General features: G+C 42.2%; 1 protein-coding gene and 1 pseudogene across 3 annotated transcripts in view; one reads left to right on the top strand and one right to left on the bottom strand.

Moving 5' to 3' along the window:
- Window positions 1–21169, top strand: part of SIK3 (SIK family kinase 3) — a 142943-nt gene that overhangs the window by 80468 nt on the left and 41306 nt on the right. For all 3 annotated transcript variants that reach the window (XM_023744305.1, XM_023744306.1, XM_023744304.1), the window contains 2 exons: window positions 4585–4709; window positions 5502–5625. In XM_023744305.1, the coding sequence (XP_023600073.1) occupies window positions 4585–4709; window positions 5502–5625 (249 nt within the window). The remainder of the gene's footprint in view (window positions 1–4584; window positions 4710–5501; window positions 5626–21169) is intronic.
- Window positions 15062–17227, bottom strand: LOC102438057 (annotated as a pseudogene).

The following is a 21169-nucleotide window of genomic DNA, read 5'->3' as shown; positions in this document are numbered from 1 at the left end:
TCGTTGCTTTGTTGACAAGGAAAAGGATCAAAAACGCGCTACGTCTTGGAAAGGCCTGAGGGGGGCCTCGGATGGGGCCAAGAGAGTTAAGGTCAGTTTTCTACAAGGGCCATGCTGGGTCACCCGTTCTTGCCTTCTGTCGTATTCAAGTGGATAGAGATCACAGGGAGACAGTTGGATTTGTGGAAGCCCCGGGGGTGACCCACGTAGGTCCAGACATCAGGGGCCTCGGGGAGATTAAAGTGAACACAGGAAACTAGTCCCAAAATGGGGTTGAATAGGCCACCCGGGGGGGGGGGAGCGTTGGGGCCGATCATGCTGGAAGGGGAGGAAGTTGGGGGTGATCATCCCAGCAGGCAGAGTGTTTAAGGGTGATCAGGCAGGCAGGCAGGTAAGCAGTTAGGAGCCAGCAGTCCCGGATTGCGAGAGGGATTTCTGACTGCCCCTATGTGATTGGGCCTAAACCGGCAGTCGGACATCCCCCGAGGGGTCCCAGATTGGAGAGGATGCAGGCCGGGCTGAAAGACACCCCCCCCCCCCGCCCCCGCATGAATTTCATGCACCAGGCCACTAGATACAATATAATTGACTATATTCCCTATTCTATACCTACATCCTTGTGACTATTTTTTGTTTTTTAATTTTTACTTATTTTAAAGGGAGAAAGGGAGGGAGGAAGAGAAGGTAGGAGCAAGGGAGGAAGAGAGAGAAACATCAGTTTGTTGTTCTACCCATTTATGCATTCGTTGGTTGATTCTTGTATGTGCCCTGACTATACCTTGGCATATTGGGAGGACAAGCCAACCAACTGAGCTACCCACCAGGGTATTTTATTTTATTTTTAATTACAGTTTACATTCAATATTATTTTGTATTAGTTTCAGGTGTACAGCATAGTGGTTAGACAATCATATACTTCACCAAGTGATCCCCTCAATGTTTCAAGTCCCACTTGGCAATATTACTGACTATATTCCCTGTGCTGTACTTCACATCCTTATGACTATATTGTAACTACCAATCTGTACTTATCAATCCCTTCACTTTTTTCAATCAGCCCCCTAAACGCCCTCCCCTCTGGCAGCTGTCAGTCTGTTTTTGAGTCTATCAGTCTGTTTCTGTTTTGTTCATTTATTTATTCTTTAGATTTCACATGTAATTGAAATCATATGATATTTGTTTTTCTCTGACTATTTCACTTAGCATAAGACTCTCTAAGGAGTAAGAACAATACTTGAAATAATTGTAGGAGACCCCTGTACAAGACTAGAAGATTTTTGCTTGGTATGCAATATATATATATATATATATATATATATATATATATATATAATCTATATATATAAAAGGCTAATATGTAAAGTGTCCCTGCGGGTTCGACCAGGAGACTGGGAGTTCTATCGCTTGCTATGATGTGCACTGATCACTAAGGGGCGGCGTGGAATAAAGGAAGGCTCCAGCTAGCAGCTGGGGAAGGGAGGCACTGATCGGCCCTGATCGCCAGCCAGGCCTAGGGACCCTACGCATGCACGAATTTTGTGCACCAGGCCTCTAGTAGGAAATAAGAGCAAAGGGGTGGGGTTTTGCGGACGAATCTTATGGAAATTGAAGCCTTGCTGTTGGTCATTGGGTCTAGCTGTGGAAGCCAGCTGTTGTCTATGACATGCTGTGGAAGCAGGTGCTTCCCCAGATGTGGCCTCTCTAATTGTCAGGGCCTAATCATATCATTCATTCTTGCACACCCATTTTTCATATAAACACCAAATGACAATCAGCCTGTAGCCATAGCTGAAGATAGTTCCCTTTGATATCATCTCCTTTGTAAAGATCTCCTGTTTAGTAGATACAATAAACAAGCTCATGCCATTAACTTTGTGCCTCCCCTGCCCAGCAGCGAGAAAGGGTAGAAAGGTTATTATCCATACATAGAGCATTTGTGATTCAAGTGAGAAATTTCCTATATATTTTAAGTTGCTTATTAGGAAAATTTAAAGTCAGCTGGTTTTAATGCATTGCTTGGCTTCCTTTTAACCGAAGAGACATTTATTTTCTGTTGAGACTGAGAGCATTTGATTTATCAAAGAAGTAACTAGAATGGGATTCTAATAATGGCCCTCACCTCTACCCCCTTGTATCATTCAGTTAATTTTTTTAGAACCTTAGGAGGGATGGTGAGGAGGTAGAGGCTCCTAGCTGGCCAGCTGCCATTGTCAGTATGAGGAGGTGATGAGAGGATTGGCCCAGTGACTTTATTACAGTTCAGTTTAGTGGCCCTTTCTTGAGTCCCTGCTGTGTATGAAAACACTGTGGAGGTTAGGATAAATCAAAATATATCCCTGCCACTCACTGACTCTTCAAAGGAATAAACACATAATTAAGTGTGATATAAGGGATGTGGAGGTATAAACAAAGGACGTGGAGGCACAGAGGAGGAAGCCATTGGCATGGTATTTGTGGTGCACGTCAGTTAATGCTTCGTACAGGAAGTAATACTTGATTGGGCCTTGAAACAGAGTGATATTTCAAATTTGGAAAGGAAAGAAAAAGGCAAGGCTCAGAAAGCAAATAGTAGAAATAAGGCACACAAACACAGGATGTGAGTAGGCTATTAATGCTAGACTGACCAGGGATATGTGGGAAAGGTAAGGTGGAACTGGGTGGTGAAGGATCTTAAATGACAGTGCTTAGAGGTTTAGATTATTCTGTAAGCAGAACGGAGCCACCAAATGTTTTTGAGCAAGAAGGTAACAATATGATTTGTGAAACATTCATTGTGCAATGAATGGATGGCTTAGAGAGAAATAATAGGTACAGGTAATAAGCAATAGCATCAGTCTATGTCAGAGACGATAAGAGTATGAGCTGAGATGGTGGGAATGTAAGGAGAAAGGAGGAGATGGATTCAGGGCACACTTACAGGGTAAGAGCAGTCGAGTTTTACCCGTTTAAACTAGGCAGTGAGGAGGGAAAGAAAGGTGACTCTTGTGCACGTAGTAACTGGGCCGGGAATGCCATCGATGACCATGAGGACATCACTGGAAGAGCAGGCTTGATTTTGGAAAATGGTGAGTTGGATGAGTTTGAGGTGTTTCTTTCCAGGCAAGGATTAGAAGTTCATGTCAAGAACTTAAGAGTTGCAACTTGAGTCAGAGAAACAAATATGGAGAATTATTACCAAACAAATGAGAATAGGAACTATGGTACCAGAAGAATTAGCCCTGAGAACAAATGTGGAGCCAGGACACAGAGTCAGCTCCTGCCTCTTGAGCTAGAGCTCACCTTCTGTAGGCAGGAGAAAGAAGAAAACCAAACAGCAAAGGAGATGGGGTTGTTAATGAGAGTAAAACTAAGAAGGGAAGACTTTCAGATGCTGTGACCACAGCGGGAGGTCTGGGACGGAGGGAATTCCAGTGTGGTGCACATAGGAGTTGTTCATATAAATAGTAATAAACATAAAAGTACTTAAAAGTCAGTGACTCTCTATGCTTTGGCCTGTCATCCTTGCTTATTTTCTTAGTATTACTTCCCAAACCTCACTCTTTCTATTTCCCATCTACTCTCTTCTTTTTAAAAAAATTTTTTTTAAATTGATTTCAGAGAGGAAAGGAGAGGTAGAGAGAGATAGAAACATCAATGATGAGAGAGAATCACTGATTGGCTGCCTCCTTAATGCCCCCTACTAGGGATCGAGCCCACAACCCAGGCATGTGCCCTTGACTGGAATCAAACCTGGGACACTTCAGTACATAGGCCTATGCTCTATCCACTGAGCTAAACTGTCTAGGCTCTCCTCTCTCTTTAAACAGTGGGAGGTGGAGAAAAGGAGGGAAGTTGAAGCTAAAATGTAATCATTTTTTGTTCAGTCTATATATATAAAAGGCTAATATGCAAAGTGTCCCCTCAGGAGTTTGACCGGGAGACCGGGAGTTCGATCACTCGCTATGACGTATGCTGACCACCAGGGGGTGGTGTGGAACAAAGGAAGGCCCCCGCTGGCAGCCGAAAGGCGCCGATCAGCCCTGATCACTGGCCAGGCCTAGGGACCCTACCCATGCACGAATGTTGTGCACCGGGCCTCTAGTTTATAAACAAGTTGCATATTCTTTATTTTTAATAAGCAGCCTTAATAATAATAATAAAGTCACTTTGTCTGATTTTTAAAGTCAGTGTCATAAATGTGCTTGACGTGGGAAGTAAAAGTAATAGGACATTTTGGGTCCAGTTGAGTAGGCTTATATGTATTTATGGTTCTGATGTGGTCTTAACATCGATCATTATGCAATTTCATTTTCATCCTTAGAGGAACAAGTACACTAGCCTCACTCAGCCTAGGTTTTCTAAGGGAACGGTGCTTATTTTTCTGACATAAACCAATGATGCTGTTAGTTACCCAGATAACTTTTGCATTCCAGCTCATCTATAGCTCTGTTATTTTAAGATTAACTGGCTGGTTATATAATTTCTGAACATTTTCTTTTCACCTGAATATTCAAACTTAAGGACTCAGAACCTTTATTCCAGTGACTAGAAACTAGTGTTTGCTAGGTTAAGATAACATGAATTATGTTCATTTTGCCTTTCTAGATTTTGGCTTCAGTAACCTTTTCACTCCTGGGCAGCTGCTGAAGACCTGGTGTGGCAGTCCTCCTTATGCTGCACCTGAACTCTTTGAAGGAAAGGAGTACGATGGGCCCAAAGTGGACATCTGGGTATGTGCCTGCCTTCTCTTATGCCCATAACATTAATTACCCTGGACTGATGACAACTGTATTCATCCTGGGCGACACAAAATGTTGCATGTGAATTCAGATCTTGCTCACCTCTCTGAATTCCAAGTTCTTTTTTTTTTTAGAATTTTTTATTTTTTTAAAATATAATTTTATTAATTTCAGAGAGGAAGGGGGAAGGAAAGGGAGATAGAAATATCAATGATGAGAGAATCATTGATTGGCTGCCTCCTGCACCCCATTACTGGGAATCAAGCCCGCAATCTGGGTATACACTCTTGACCAGAATCGAACCCAGGACCGTTTAGTCTGCAGGCCAGCGCTCTATCCACTGAGCCAAACCAGCCAGGGCTGAATTCCCATTTCTTTATGCAATCTTTTCCCCAGCCGTTGTGTTAGGGATTGAGCCACAGATTTCAAACTCCCCCTTTGCCTGTGCATAAAGAAAAAACCAAGGGCAATTGGGTGGGTGCCCTTGTCAAGAACAGACTCTTTCTGTTGTTGCCACTGGCTGTCTTCCTAGAGGATGAATACTGAGAGCAGTTCTAGATATATTACCCCAAACTAACAGTCTGGAAGCAAAGAAGAATGTTAACAATTCTAAAGATGATTGGCCTTGACAATGCCCCATATTATTTCTCATAAATAAGAAAAGGAAGAAGTGTGTTCCATTATCTTGTGCGTGACTCACATTACTCTTCAGACAAGTACTGTAACGGCCTCTTTGTTTCCTCTGATGCGATTAATTGCATGCCCTCCCTGTTTGCGACGCAGAGCCTTGGAGTCGTCCTCTACGTGCTGGTGTGTGGCGCCCTGCCGTTTGATGGGAGCACACTGCAGAATCTGCGGGCCCGAGTGCTGAGTGGGAAGTTCCGCATCCCATTTTTTATGTCCACAGGTAAGGGCGTTGTCAGCACACAGCTATGACTGGTGTCATGGAAAGTTAGACATGTTACCCTAGGAATTGAGTGATGGAGCATAAAGGGCCATTTAACAACCTTTCTTATCTCCAACTTGCTGAATTGGTCCCTCGGGAAGGAAGGTTGAGTAGAAACCGTGTGCAGGCTTTGGCATCGGAGAGCCCTGCTAAGTTTGTCTGAGTTTGGCTCTGGGCTCTGGGTATAGCAACCAGTGTTATGTGGCAGATTGCTAAGTCTTCTGGGCTTTATTTATTTTTATTCTTTAATTAATTTATTTTTTAAAATCTTTGTTGTTAAAGTATTACATATGTCCCCCTTTCTTCCCCATTGACCTCCTGCAGGCAGCCCCACGCCCTGCCCCAGGCCTTCACCACCCTGCTGTCTATGTCCATGGGTTATGTATATATTAATACAAGGTCTTTTGGTTGATTACCTCTCACCCACCCTCTCTCCCCTGCCTTCCCTCTGATGTTCCGCACTCTTCCATGCTTCCATGTCTCTAGATCTACTCCATTCATCAGTTTGTTTTGCTAATTAGATTCCACATACGAGTGAGATCATGTGATACTTATCTTTCTCTGACTGACTTATTTCGCTTAGCATGATACTCTCCAGGCCCCTCCATGCTGTCTCAAAGGGTAAGAGATCCTTCTTTTTTACTGCTGCATAGTATTCTGTGGTGTATCAGCTTTTTTATCCAATCATCTACTAATAGGCACTTGGGCTATTTCCAGATCTTAGCTATTGTAAATTGTACTGCTATGAACATAGGGGTGCATATATCCTTTCTGATTGGTGTTTCTGGTTTCTTAGGATATATTCCTAGAAGTGGGATCACTGGGTCAAATGGCAGTTCCAGATTTAATTTTTTGAGGAAAACTCCGTACTGTTTTCCACAGTGGCCACACCAGTCTGCATTCCCACCAGCAGTGCACGAGGGTTTCCTCTTCTCCACATCCTCACCAGCACTTTTCATTTGTTGATTTGTTGATGATCGCCATTCTGACAGGTGTAAGGTGATATCTTATTGTTGTTTTAATTTGCATCTCTCTGATGATCAGTGACTTTGAGCATCCTATATAATAAAACCCTAATATGCAAATTGACTGACGACCAGTTGCTATGACGTGCACTGACCACCAGGGGGCAGACACTCAACACAGGAGCTGCCCCCTAGTGGTCATTGCGCTCCCACAGGCCCCCCCCTCCCCCCACCCCACCCCACCGAATGTCGTGCACTGGGCCTCTAGTTTTTTCATATGTCTCTTGGCTATCTGTATGTCCTCTTTAGAGAACTGTCTCTTTAGGTCCTTTGCTTATTTTTTATTTATTGGGTTTTTTTGTATCGAATTTTATAAGTTTCTTACAAATTTTGGGTATTAACCTTTTATCAGATATATCATTGGTGAATATATTCTCCCATTCAGTGGGTTGATGGTTTGCTTTGGTGTGCGAAAACTTTTCAGTTTGATGTAGTCCCATTTGTTCATTTTTCCTTTTGTTTTCCTTGCTTGAGGAGATATATTACAAAAAATATTGCTACAATAGATGTCTGATATTTTACTGCCTATGTTTTCTTTTAGGATTTTTATGGTTTTGAGTCTAACATTTAAGTCTTTAATCCATTTTGTCTTTATTCTTGTGTGTGGTGTAAAGAGATGGTCTGGTTTCATTTTTTGGACATATCTGTCCAATTTTCCAGCACCATTGATTGAATAGGCTATCTTCACCCCATTGTATATTTTTGCCTCCTTTGTCAAGTATTAATCAACCATAAGTATTTTTTTAAATGAGTGGTTAGTAGGATAAGTAGCTCTTAGAAAAATTTAACACTGAAAAAAGATACCAGATATCCAAAATCTACAGTTTTGTTTTATCACCATTAATATGTACATAAGAAAAGAACATTTTAGCAACAATGCAGTAAGCAATCTACTTAGTTTTGCTTAATTATGTCTTCATTTTAAGTAATAACATACAGAGTGTATGTCCACTTGGGTTGGACAAAATACAGGCACATGGAAATTGCATTTTAGAGTAACTGACTGTGTTCCTTAGAGCTAATGATTTAATAAATAGTATGTCAGATAATGATAAGTGCTCTGAGAAAAGTAAATAAGGAAGGAGGTTAGGGACAGAAGTGGTAGATTATTTTAGAAATACGGCCAGAGAACCCCTTCACTTAGAAAGCAACACTCCCACCAGCCTTTGGTTCCACATTCTCACCAGCACTTGATGTTATCAGTGCTTTCAGTTTTTGCCATTTTAATAGATATGTGGTATTTTATTTTATTTTACAATTCTGTAGTGACATATGTTGATGAGCATTTTTACGTGCACATTTATCATCTATACTAGAGGCCTAGTGCATGAAATTTGTGCACGGTAGGGTCTCTAGGCCTGGCTGGTGATCAGGACCGATCAGGTTCCCGCCTCCTCCTTCCCTCGCCACCTGTGCACCTCCATCAAGCAATTCCCCGCCTCCCCTGCCACCCTCGAGCTGCCACTCTGCGCCCTCCATGCTTCCTTCTTTCCTTGCTTCCTCAGCGCCCCACTGCCACCACTGGTTGCTCACCATGTTCTGTGCCACCCCCTGGTGGTCAGCACATGTCATAGCAAGTGATCGAACTCCTGGTCTCCCGGTTGAACTCCCGAGGGGACACTTTGCATATTAGCCTTTTATATATACAAGTGGGGCTTTAACTTACGAGTGTCCCGACTAATGAGTTTTTCGAGATACGAGCCGTCTCTCGGCCAATTTTTTGCTTTGAGTTGCGAGCTAAAATTCGGGTTACGAGCCAGCTTCAGACACCCCACCGCTAGTTGGCGCAGCGAACGTCACAGTGAACGCCACAACATCAGCCCAGCATCACGTGTCTCGCTCGTTCACTTTTTGATTTGACATACGAGTAATTTGAGTTATGAGCTCTGTCACGGAACGAATTAAACTCGTAAGTCAAGGCCCCACTGTATAGATATCTTATTTGGTGATATGTCTGTCCAAGTGTTCTGCCCACTTTTTAATTGAATTGTTTGTTTTCTTATTGTTGAGTCACTCTTTACTTTGAAACACTTTTTTTTCTTGTTGCTACTCAGACACTACGCTCTCCACTTTTCCTCCTGTCTCTGGGTGCACCTTCTCAGTCTTCTCTCCAGATTCTTCCGTTCTCTGTTCATCCTTTAACTCTTCCCTTCTTTGATCATCTTTCTGATCCGTCGTACTGCCATTGCCGCAGAGACTCTGGGATGGATGTTCAGTCTCCAAATAGTGTGCAGTCAGCTCTCTGGCCCAGGCCTCTCCTCCAGGACGAAGGGCTATGTATCTAACTAGTTGCTGCTGTGATTAGTTTCACTTTTATGCCTCAAATTCACATCAATGGAAATATTTTCATTCTTTTGTTGTTGTTCATCCTCACCCAAGGATATTTTTCCATTGATTTTTAGAGAGAGTGGAAGGGAGGGGAAGAGACACAGAGAGAGGAACATTGATGAGAGAGACACATCAATTGGTTGCCTCCCATAGGGATGGAGAGTGAGCCTGCAACTGAGTTGTGTGCCCTTGACTGGAATAGAACCCAGGACCCTTCAGTTGGAGGGCCGACACTGAATTCACTGAGCCAAACCTGCTAGGGCAATGGAAACATTTTCAAAACGGAATTTAACTCCCCGTCCCCAAAATTTCTGTATTCTGTGTTCCCTAATTTACTGAATGGCATCACCATCTGATGAAGGCAGAAACTTGCCTTTATTTCTCCTCCTCTCTCATCACTGCCATAGCCAACCTCTAACCAAATCCTATAGATCCAACCCTCCATTCCGATAGCACCTTCTGTGGTGGCTCTTGCCTAGATTCAGTTGTTGCCAATCCATGGATTCATGGCTCCAGCTTTGTCCCTCTCTCATCTGATGTCCACTCTGCTGCCTGAGTGATCTTTGTAGCGCATGTGTAATAAAGCCACACACACAGAGCTGATCATGTCACTTTCCACCTTCGCTTTGTCAGTGGTTTGCCATTGCCTTTAGGTGAAGTTTCCTCCTTACAGTGCCTAGAGCACTAACTTTCAAACATTTTTATCACAACCGTAGTGAAAAATATATTTTATACTCTGACCTAAGACCCCTCCCATACACACACGTCCACAATTGAACAAAAGTCTTTTTACAAAGCAAAGTTTGTCTTTACTGTATACAGTATATATTTTATTCCGTTACATTAGAAATGCTGATTATCACTGAACTAAGTTGACCTCAGGACTGCTGCTTAAAAAAACAGTGGCAGAGAAATGCCTTTATGATCTGGCTCCTATCTATCTCTTTAGTCTAACTCCCATTCCAGTCTAGTCACCCTAATTTCCTCTGGTTCCCTGGAATAACTTCCTCTGCCTAGAATGCTTCTTCCTCCCCCACCCACCCCACCCCCATCCACTCCTGTATTAGAATAAGAATTAGATGTGATAGAAATAATCTAGATAATTTCTACCATTCTTTGTGTCTCTGGACTTTTATCATGGGGCTTAGCAAACTTTTTATTGTATTACTTCTTTCATTATATATCTTCCTTATTTTCTCTAGACTGTGAGCTTAGAGAAAGTAAAGATGAAGCGTGGTTTTTCACAGTTGTCTAGAGCCTAGTCCAGTGTCTGGCATGGGGTAGGACTCAGTAAGTGGTAAGTAGATAGTAAATGGAATCCACTCCAGTGGCTTTCATTTACACTTAGAATAAAATTCAAATAATCGTCGTCATTATGGCCTACAAGGCACAACTGTGATCCCCCTATACCCCTCCTAACCCTTCAATTCATTTCCTGCTGCTCTTCACCTTGGTTTCTGAGCTCCACCCACACAGGCCTCCCTGCCCAGCACACACACTCCTGTTCTCTCAAATATCTGCACGGCTGGCCTTCTCACCTCACCTGAGGTTTCTGGTTAGGTGTCCCCTTACAGAGGCCTTTCCTGGCTGCCCCATCACCCTTTCCCATCACTCGACTTTATTTTTTCATAGCACTTCCCACCGTCTGGCATTATGGATTTATGTGTCCCCACACCCCATTTCCACTGTCGCCTGACGGTAATACGACTTTGGTTTTGTTCAGTGCTGTATACCCAGGGCTTAGGACAAAATATGTGTTAAATGAATAGGTTTGTTAAAATGCTAACTACCAAAACCCCTCCAGAGTGTACACTAGTATTCAAATAATAATATTAACATTTCTGTATGGCTTTCGAATTTACACAGTATTGCCTATACTTGATCTAATTTGAACCATTATAACTGTACTATGGAATTGGCATTGACACCTATTCTTTTATCATTTTGCCAATGAAGTTTAAGAAGCTGAAGTTTAAAGAAATCAGTTTACTTGCTAGAGCCACAAGTAATAAATGGTTAAGTCAGCACTCATTTCCATGGATGCCCACCACAGTGCAGTAGGAAGGACAGCCCTCCTCTGCTTCCCAGCGTCCTCAGGGACCCCTGTGAGCAGCATGGCCCCTACTTCCCCCACCTTGGCACCATGGCAGGTGTTTACGCGAGCCTCACTAGAGCTGGCTTCAGGTTGTGAGTGCTGGCCGAATAGCTAACCATGCTGGCAACCACATTGGCTGTTAATGCTTAGAAATAAACTTTGTTGCATTTAACTACTTAGAAAGAATATTTGTAATATGATCCAAGTTAACATGAAAGTTTAAAAACTCAGAGAACACCAACTTAATTATCCTAAACTAGAGGCCTGATGCACAAAATTCGTGCAAGAGTAGGCCTTCCTTCCCCTGGCTGCCGGCACGGGCTTCCCTCTGGCACCCGGAACCCAGGCTTCCCTTGCAGCCCCAGCTTCGTCTGTAAGGTCGTCCGGAAGGATGCCCAGTCTAATTAGCATATTACCCATTTGTTATTATAGATGTGGTCATTTTTTAATCCCAGACAAATAATTCCTTAAGTGGGAATAAAAATTTTTGTAAAATTAAGTACAGAAAATGAGGAACAACCCAGTCTAGGAAGTGAGTAGATGATGGCTATGTTACCAGTCTGATCTCTCCTGCCCTCAAGGATATCCCAGTGCTCAGCCTTGCCTCAATCCCAAAGGCCCACCAGAGAATGCTGTCTCAGGGATAAGGCCTGGGAGAAAATGGATTCATAAGGTTGTTTAGTCTTTTCTTAGCTTAGACATCCTATACGTAAAGTTTCAGGTTCAGATGAAGGAAACCGAGTCTTTCCTTTCAGCCCTTTTCTGCAAACACTTGTAGTTTTGGGGCCCAGTTGCACCTCACTAGACCTCGAGGTCATTCTTTGGGTGGAGCCTTTAGGCCCACTGTCCCTGTACTACATGAGGTCGTGTAATGGAAGAATGTCCCAGAGAACAAGACCGTTTTCTCTCTTAGGCTGTTGTCACAGACTTGAGCTGAGTTGACCTATTTTTCTGCCAAAAGAATATAGAAACTCCAGCAGAGCTGGTATCATTTTCTAAGTTAGCATTTGGGAGGCAGCGTGGGGAAGGCCCCAGAGTCTAGCTTCTTCTACTGAGTTGAATTCCAGAGTCTCTACAGCTGTGCAGGAGGCCATGCAGTACAAATGGACATAGTTCAGGAATTCTAAGCGTCTCTTTATTGTCAGTGATGTGTGGAATGAAGTACCCTCACACTTAGTGGGCATTCTATGCCTGACTCTTCTTTGTTGGATACAAGCTTCCCTTCGTGGGCATCCTGACATATGCCAAGGACATGCATTGGAATGATGATGCTATAAATTTCAAGAGGACTTACTCTAGGCTGAATTGACTTTAAACTACCTAGTTTTATAATTAAGTATATGCCTTCCTCCTTTCTCCCTAGAATGCCACTCCTTTACAGCAGAACTGTGTTTCACTCATCATCATCTATATCATAAAAGGCCTTGGCCGTTACGGCATCACGACCAAATGAGCAGCGGTTGTCGCGACGGGCAGGGCAGGGCACCAGCAGCGTCTACGGAGCGTGTGAGGCGTTGCGGGGCATCGTGGGGTGATGGACATGGCCCTGATGGCAGGCTAGGCCTAGGGGACCCTACATGCTCACGATTTAATTGTGCACTGGGCCTCTAGTCTTCCATAAAACCCAATGGTGCCTGGTGTGGTATAAACATTCAAGTAAATATTTTTTAATGACAAACTGCATCATCATGAATTACCTATAGACTTTTACACCAGACCCCAGTGGTTTATTATTATTAAAGAGTTAGGTGATTATCTGAATTATTAATTGGTTTTATGTGCATTTGTTGTGTAGGTGGTATGTAAATGACCAGGTCAAGTGACTTCTAGTTTTAAAAAGGTTTTGATCTACCATAGACTTTCTTTTCGATCTACTATAAATGTATTTTACTTGACCAGAATTTTTGGATTAAATTTCTCAGAGCATCCCAGAAAGTATTCAGGTACAACACTGAGCCTAAATTATAGAAGGATTAAAAGCTAAAACTTGCTGTTGCTTGAGCTGTTGCTGGAGATGAGAGGTGGCCTGGCCACATGGTAGCAGATGCTTTCTCTGTCCCCTCCCACTGAGGGAAGCAAACAACTTACATTTTTTGAGCATCAGACTCATTCACTCCTAATATATTTTTAAAAACCAACAGAGGCCTACTTCTTAAAGCCCACTTTCTCTTATTCACCATTCATACTGCTAGCAAATGTAGTAAGATCAGTCATTTATTTGACTGAAGGAAAATTAATTTACAGTGAAAAAACTGCAGTGACAGTGAGCACAAAGAGATCTCTCACGGGACAATATTTTTGAGTCCTTATTGACTAGACTTCATTGTGACTTAATGAATTGTAGTACTGCACAGCACTTTATCACTGGGAATAGAAGGCCCAGACTTAGAGATGCTTCTGATGGAGACTGTGCTTTGCAGCTCCTGCCAGAAGCTTCTGCTTAGACTCGGACAGATGGGCCCCGATTGGCTTACTCATTGAGAACCTCGAAGCATCTTGCCTGGCTAAAAGCGTGTTGTTTAGAGGGAATGGGACAGGAGATTAAAGCAGCTCACCCACCAGTCTCCATCTGCTAAGGGGCTCAGAGTCCTCAAAGCATTTCCTCATTGCTTTCTGAGGCATACTGTACTGCAGGAGAGAGTCTGTGTCGTGCTTTCATGTCAGCGAATGCAGAAATCACAAACGATGTCAGCAAAGAGGCTGGATCTATGTAGGTCAGAGGTAAGCAGGCCTCCCCTGACCAGCTCCATGATTTTACCTTATATAATAGAAGACCAGTGGGTAAATACTGGTACTGCCCTATTTATTATTACCTTTTTAAGAAAAGTGTCTCCTAGCTTATAGAGGAAAATAGAGAAAAGGAAAAAGTTCTGAGTGGAAGGACTCCAGAGATTTGGGCAATAGCTCACATTCATTGAACACTTTGTACAGAACTGTTGCATAACTTATTTAATATCCAAAACAACCCTATGAGGTAGGCTACTCTTATCATCTGATAGACAAGAAAATTGAGGCATGATAAGTTAAATAATATACCCAGAATCACACAGCTAGTCAGTGGCAGAGCTGAGATTTGAATTCTGGCAGTCTGGCTTCAGAAACTATCTGTCTTTGATTATAATTTAATTCTCAATAAACACATATCTGCCAAGTTATCCCAATTATCAAAAGAGTCTTGGAATAGACATTTTGTCCATCTACAGCTGGATTATTCCCTTTTTTTTTCCTTTTCAGTCATTAGCACTTAATTTTACTTAAAAGTAATAGTGCAGATGAAGAACAGACTAGAATAGTGTTTAAAATGAACTTCTGAAAAATCACATTTATATAAAGGAAATAAAACAGGCCAGAAATCCAAAAAAGGTGCAGCTCGTATTATTGCACTTGAATGAAATGTGTGTTTGGGGCAGCATAATACACAGGCTCACAGGCCCAGAGGAGACAAGCCCAGGACAAGCCCCAGGGAGTATTCCTGTATCACAAGCTCTCCAGTGGCCTCAGACACATTTAACGTTTCGAAACATTCTGTTAGAGCTCTTGACACAAGGGACTGCTGTGTCTTTAACATGTTTTAGCTGCACCCATGCTCTTCGTTTCAATCCTTGTGCAAGTTTAAGGTACAGCTGGACCTCACATGATGGGACACCTGTTACACCAACAGCACCCAGAGCCCAGGCCACGAAGAGTAGGGAAGGAAGTGAATTTCTTCTTTACACAATTTTAGGGACCAAAACTGTGGCTGTAGTTTACCATTCAAGCACTCTTCATTTTGGTCATTTATATTGGAACATGAGCAAAAGTGACAGGGTACAAATCAGCACTAAAGTAATTCCTAAGCTACTAGTAGAAAATATAATTTAAAGTTAAAAAGTCCCAGTCACATTCTTGGAGTGGCATAACTGTATGTATAAGAAAAAGGCTGTAAACTTATAGAAAAGATAATCTCTGACTACTAAAAAGAAAATTTATTTTGCCCTTCCCTTGAGTGTTAAACAGAAAAATGTAAACCAATGGACATAGTTACCAAAACACACTTGTCCTCTTAAGCCAAGGAGCGACCTTAAAGTTTGGCCTGCGCTGGTTTTATCTTCAAGTTTTCTCTGAGTTTGTCCACCAATTGAAACATATTCAAGTAGTCAGAACGTTGGGTAAGCCTTCAATGCAAGCAGCCAAGTCCTTGGTCGGGAAGCTGGCCTCGATGGTCTCAATACAGACATCTCCCAAAGCCTTTGCAAAGCAGCCGAGCTCTTTGTTGTCATCAAGCTTAGCTCTGTGGGCTAACCCTCTGGTCCAGGCAAAAATGGGAGCAATGGGACCGGTAGATGTCTCCTGTCCCTCCTGGTACATGCATTACATGTCCCATGGGCAGCCTCTGCTTCTACCGTCTTGCCATCTGAACAAATCAGCACGCTGGTCATCATGCCAAGAGAGCCGTAACCTTGGGCCATGGAATCAGACTGTGTGGCGCCATTGTAGTTTGTATAGGCCCAGATGGATCCTCCCTCTGACTTCATGGCTTGGGCCACCATGTCATCGATGAGCTTATGCTCAGACCAGATCTTCTGGGCCTCAAACTGGGATTTGTGCTGCATGTCATAGATCTCCTGCAAGATGTCTTTAAAACACCCATCATATTTCTTCAGAATAGTGTTTTTGGTGCTCAGATACAAAGGCCAACTCTTAGAGCCATCTGGAAAGAACTATGTGCGAGCTCTTGGATTGACTTATCTTGATTGTACATTCCCATGGCAACACCATCACCCTCTTCAAAGTTATGTACCAGATACGTCTTTTCTTTGGATCCATCACTTGGTGTGTAGATTATCTCTACTTTTGTAGGCCCAGAAGCAACAAAATCAGTTGCTCTGTACTGATCCCCATACCCATGGCGGCCTATGATGATGGATTTTGCCATCCTCTCACAGGCCAGGGGGATATTTTTGCAGATAATAGTTTCCTTGAAGACAGTACCACCAGAATATTCTGGATGGCACCATTTAGCGACTTCCACATCTGTTTCAACTTTAACTCCTCAACCCTCTTCTCATCAGGGGTGATGGTGCCACACTTGACACCGACGTTATACTTGATGGCTTCTGCGGCACCCTTGGTGACCTGGTCATTGGTGGCATCACGACTCTCCATGGACCTAAACAGGATCTAAATCATAGCTGCGCAGGTCCTGTTCCACATAAGGAAAAATGAGTTTCTCTTTAATCAGCTTCCAAATGTTTAGTGTCATCATCTCCTTGCATCTCCACCACTGAACCACCGTAGATTTTTTGAGACGTTTTGACTTCACTAAACCTTTACAGTGAGTCAACTTCAAATCACTCCAACTCCTCTCAGTCTTGTAGACTCCGCTGAGTGCAGTTTATCTCCTGCAGGGGTAGGTATGCTGGCGATGCACCGGGGTGAGGGTGGCCATAGCCACTCTCCATCCAACTCATAAGCGCAGACAGCTGGGTCCCAGCCGTTTTGGCGTCAGACACAGCCTCCAAGAAACCACGGACAGACAAGCAAGCAGGGCAGCTTTTCCTCTTCCCGGCTTTTTTTCTGGATTATTTCTTGAAAAAAGTTAGTATCAAGTAAAACTGAGCCACAATTTTGTTCATTTGAAATTAGGACTTAAACATATATTTGAATAATGATATGATAGTATAAGCAACAAACTTTTATTTAAAAAATGTGAGCTGCAAATTGGACAGCTTGTAGTATAACAGTGTGGCTCGGTGCTAGAGGTAAATACTGACATCACCAGCATTTCAGCCAGTATCTCCTAACTTGGGATTATAATTCTGACAACATTACAGCCACCTAGAAAAACTTAAAAATTAGGAAAGTTCAAGAAATAGGTGTTATTTTCTAATAAATTGAGATACATGAGTCAAACATTTGTTTTTCTCCTCAGTCTATCTCAGGTTGATACACTGTTAAAACCAAAGAGAAAGCCTCTCAGCCTGTTTATTGATTCCTAATAGAAGCTTTTCTTATCAGCTCCATCTTCATTTGCTAAGTTGTGCCAAGCCATCTATCTCCCTTTGGCTTCTGTTCATCCACAGAAAATGCCTCACAGGATGTAGTTATAAGGAACTTTATTTCTATTCCAGAACATTCTGATAACAATTTGCAGGAAATGATGGTCTTGGGATTTGTATTTAAATTTTAAAAAATCTCCACTTTCTTGTCTGATCTCTTGCTGATTATCCTTCGAGGACTTTTACTGAGTACTTCAGTCCTGGGACTCCCATTCTTTCCCCAAAAGAACCGAAAGAAAAGGTTTCAAAATAAGGCATTTTATTCCTCAGTGCAATTGTGTTAGATGAACTGATATAGTAAGATGTGCTTATTTTATGAGTCACATCTTACTGTAACCAGCACTGTTATGGATTAAGTTCCATTACAGTTAATTCCAAGATTGTGTATTTTCTTTGTTTAGGTGAAGCTGTAGTATTGACGATTACTGCAAATAAAGTCCCTTAACGTGCAAGTTAGAAATGCTTATATAGTTCTAGTGTGTCTGTCATGTATCAAATTTAATTCGTAGAGTAAAAGTCATCCAATCCCTACAACACCATTGTTCTAACAATATCTAGTATAACAAAATTTTTATTGTTAACAGCAATGAAAAAAAAACCCTAGTATTTAGTATATTTTTGTATTTAACATTTATGCAATCTCTGAATTCATCTATAGGATAGCACATTCAGTGTGTGTTATCTATACATAGAAATGTCTTATTTCAAGACTATTTGTCTGTTGTTTAGGTTTTTAAATAGTTACTGTGTAAAATAGGTTTGACCTCAGCTGACAGCTGACAATGACAGGGTTTCCTTGGGTATATGAAAAATGTCATTTCAAGGGCTTAGTCCACAGCAGAGTGAGGATTCTAACTCTGGCCAGCTTCTTACCAAAAGAAGGTAGCTTGTCAGTTCAATTCCCAGTCAGAGCACATTTCTTATTGATTTACTTTTTCACTTTTTATATAGGGGCTGTGACAAAATAGTCACACTATTTTAACCATGTTATGACAGAATCTGACCAGAATGACAAACTTTACTTTCTTTTCATTAAGAAAAACAGCATGTTTTGTGCATGGTTTTTCTTTTTGGACAAGGCAGGTAGCATTGAAGAGGAACTCCAGGTCACAAACATTTGTTAAGTCCAGAACATATAAAGGAAAAGCGTACACTCATACCAAAGCTATGTTGCTCCATCATTGCAACCATGGATCAATCTTGTTCTGTGTGTCTGCTATACTAGTATCAGTTCTCCCCAGACTGGTACTTGAGCTGGATAAAATGAATGGATGAGATTCAAGCAGTTTACACAGTGTCCTTGTTCTGCAAAGTCTAAGACTTTAGTTCCATTTACCTTTTTTTTAAAAATTACTCATTTTCCAGGGAAACATGTCTTAGAGATTTAGTAGCCAATTTATTTTTGTTTTCTTTTTGGATTTTGAGATTTGAGAAAAATAGAGCTCTCTTTGAAATTTGAATTGCTCTGGAGAATTAAACATTATTAAGAAGTTTGTTAAAGTTATTGAAAATAAACAACTCTTGGGCTAAGTGTTTGGAATCACCTTTGAACACCTAGTGTTTATTAGAATGAGTGCACTTTCCTCCAAGCACCTGTGAGAAACATGCATCTCCTGGGTGATTGCTTCTTCTTTTTTTTTAATTGTTTTATTACTTGAAGTATTACAAAGAGTATTATATATGTCTCCTTTTTTTTCCTCCCCTTGACCTCCCCCTAGCCTCGCATGCCCCCCAGTGTCTTGTGTCCATTGGTTATGCTCGTATGCATGCATACAAGTCCTTCGGTTGATCTCTTACCCACCCCCCAACCCTCCCTGGCCTTCCCGCTGTAGTTTGACAGTCTGTTCGATGTTGCTCTGCCTCTGTATCTGTTTTTGTTCATCTGTTTATAATGGTGTTAATTATCCATAAATGAGTGAGATCATGTGGTATTTTTCTTTCATTGACTGGCTTATTTCATTTAGCATAATGCATGGGTGATTGCTTCTTGCTTGCATTCTTCCCAGGTCGCCTGGCCACAGATGTCTTCTGTTCCCCTAGTAGTTTTATGTGGTCAGAAAGAATCTGTGACTCCACTTCTTTCAGACCACTCCTCTGCCCACAGAGCTGGAAATGACTGCTTTGCTATGTCCCACACTTAGGCATCACATAAAGGGCTTAAGGGACAGTTGGTATTTTCTCCATTATAGGATCAGCCTCAAGATTCTGATGATCTACTTCCTGGAATTTTCACTTAGCCCTTCCCCTTGTCTGTGATTCCTTGATTGGGGAGGCCTGTTTTCAGCCTTCCATCATAGTCTTCGTCACCATGAAGCAAGCCGAGTACGAAACAAAGTGCTTTCTTTTGTAGTGCATTTAGTTCTCACCGTTGTGTTTCTGCCTTCTCTGAGTATCTTAGTCCAACTTGCCATCTTCCCTTAACGTTGTTTTCCGACTAGTTCACACTCGTCTATGAATTGGCATAGGGCCCATTTTTTATTAATTTGGCTTGTAGGTGACTCTACCATGATGAAACCTGTGGAGATTAAATGGCATTTGATCTGTCAGAAGAGGAATGAAATTGATTTGATTTGTTTTTATTAAGACACTAGAGGCCCAGGGCATGAAATTTGTGCATGGGTAGGGCCCCTAGGCCTGGCCGGCGATCAGGGCCAATTTGCGGGGCAACTGGCAGGGTGATCGGGAGGCCCCACTAGCACCCGCCTTGGCTGGCCTGGTGCTGCCTGCTCGCCGGCCCCACCCCCTGCTGCCACCACTGGTCCCCTACGTCTGCGGGGCAACTGGCAGGGCAATTGGGGGGCCCCCCGCTGGCACCTGCCCTGGCTGGCCTGGGACCTGTGGGCTGGGGGCAGCTCCTGTGTTGAGCATCTGCCCCCCTGGTGGTCAGTGTGCGTCATAGTGACTGGTCATTCTGCCGGTAGGTTGATTTGCATATTAGGCTTTTATTATATAGGATGCTGGCTACTACTTAAAACATCAATAATTAATTTATTTTATGCACTAGATGGGATAAGAATTCATAAGACTGACCAGAATTTATATCCTGGTCAAGTTTCTTCACTTCTCTGATTTTTAATTTCTTTTTCTATAAAATTAATATAATGAATTATAGGAGTTGGTGTATGAACTAAATACTTAAATTAAATGAACTTTAAAAGTTTCACAACAAAAGGTTGCCAGTTTGATTCCCAGTCAGAGCACATGCCCAGGGCTCAGTCCCTGGTAGGCAGCCATCGATGTTTTGTTCTCACATCAGTGTTTCTTTCTCTCTCTCTCTCTCCCCCTCCCCCTCTCTCCCTCTCCCCCCCCCTCTCCTTCCCTCCCTCTCTCTTCCCCTTTCTCTAAAAGCCAAGTTTAAAAATCTTAAAAAAAAAGTTTAGCGCTCTGTCTACCATGTAAGTATTCAATAAATATTAATAATTATTAAATAATATATTTGAAGAATTGTTCTTTTAATCTTTCATCCCCTCCTTCCCTATGTTTCTTTTTATTTTTTTCTATGTGTCTTTCACTCTTACTCTCTTAACATGCTAAAGATGTATTATTAACACTTTCAGTTAAATCCACAGGATTTATGTAGAATACTTACCTGCCGAACGTCTTGGTTTATTATATCCTAGCCTTGATGCTATAGCTATGCCCATATCCAGCTGCCTCCTCAAGTGGTAATCTGATTGACAGATTACTCTGTTTAGCCTCAGCAAAGATGAGTAAGGAAGTATCCCCTGTACGAGACAAAGAATTCTAAAGCCTTGGAAATCATCTGATCCAGGCTTTTCTCCTAAAAGAGTGCCTCATCTCATCTTCTGTGAAATGATAGTTGTCTGGTTTTCCTAGCTGGAAGCATGGAGAATGCTTATTCAGCTGCAGATTCTTAGACTCCGGTTATTGAAGTTGCCTGAAGGAATTATAGCAGTCGTCATCTAGTCCTGTGTTCTTTTAACTGGAGTATTGAGGGCCTGCTACCTCCCAGGTCCCATAGTAGGCCCGGGGATAGACAGCTCAGCGAAACAGTCTCC

Source organism: Myotis lucifugus, unplaced genomic scaffold, assembly GCF_000147115.1.
Source record: "Myotis lucifugus unplaced genomic scaffold, Myoluc2.0 scaffold_448, whole genome shotgun sequence".
In the NCBI taxonomy this organism is placed as follows: Eukaryota; Metazoa; Chordata; class Mammalia; order Chiroptera; family Vespertilionidae; genus Myotis; species Myotis lucifugus.
Note: the sequence above shows the minus strand (reverse complement) of the source record. Positions and strands in the feature narration are given on the sequence as shown.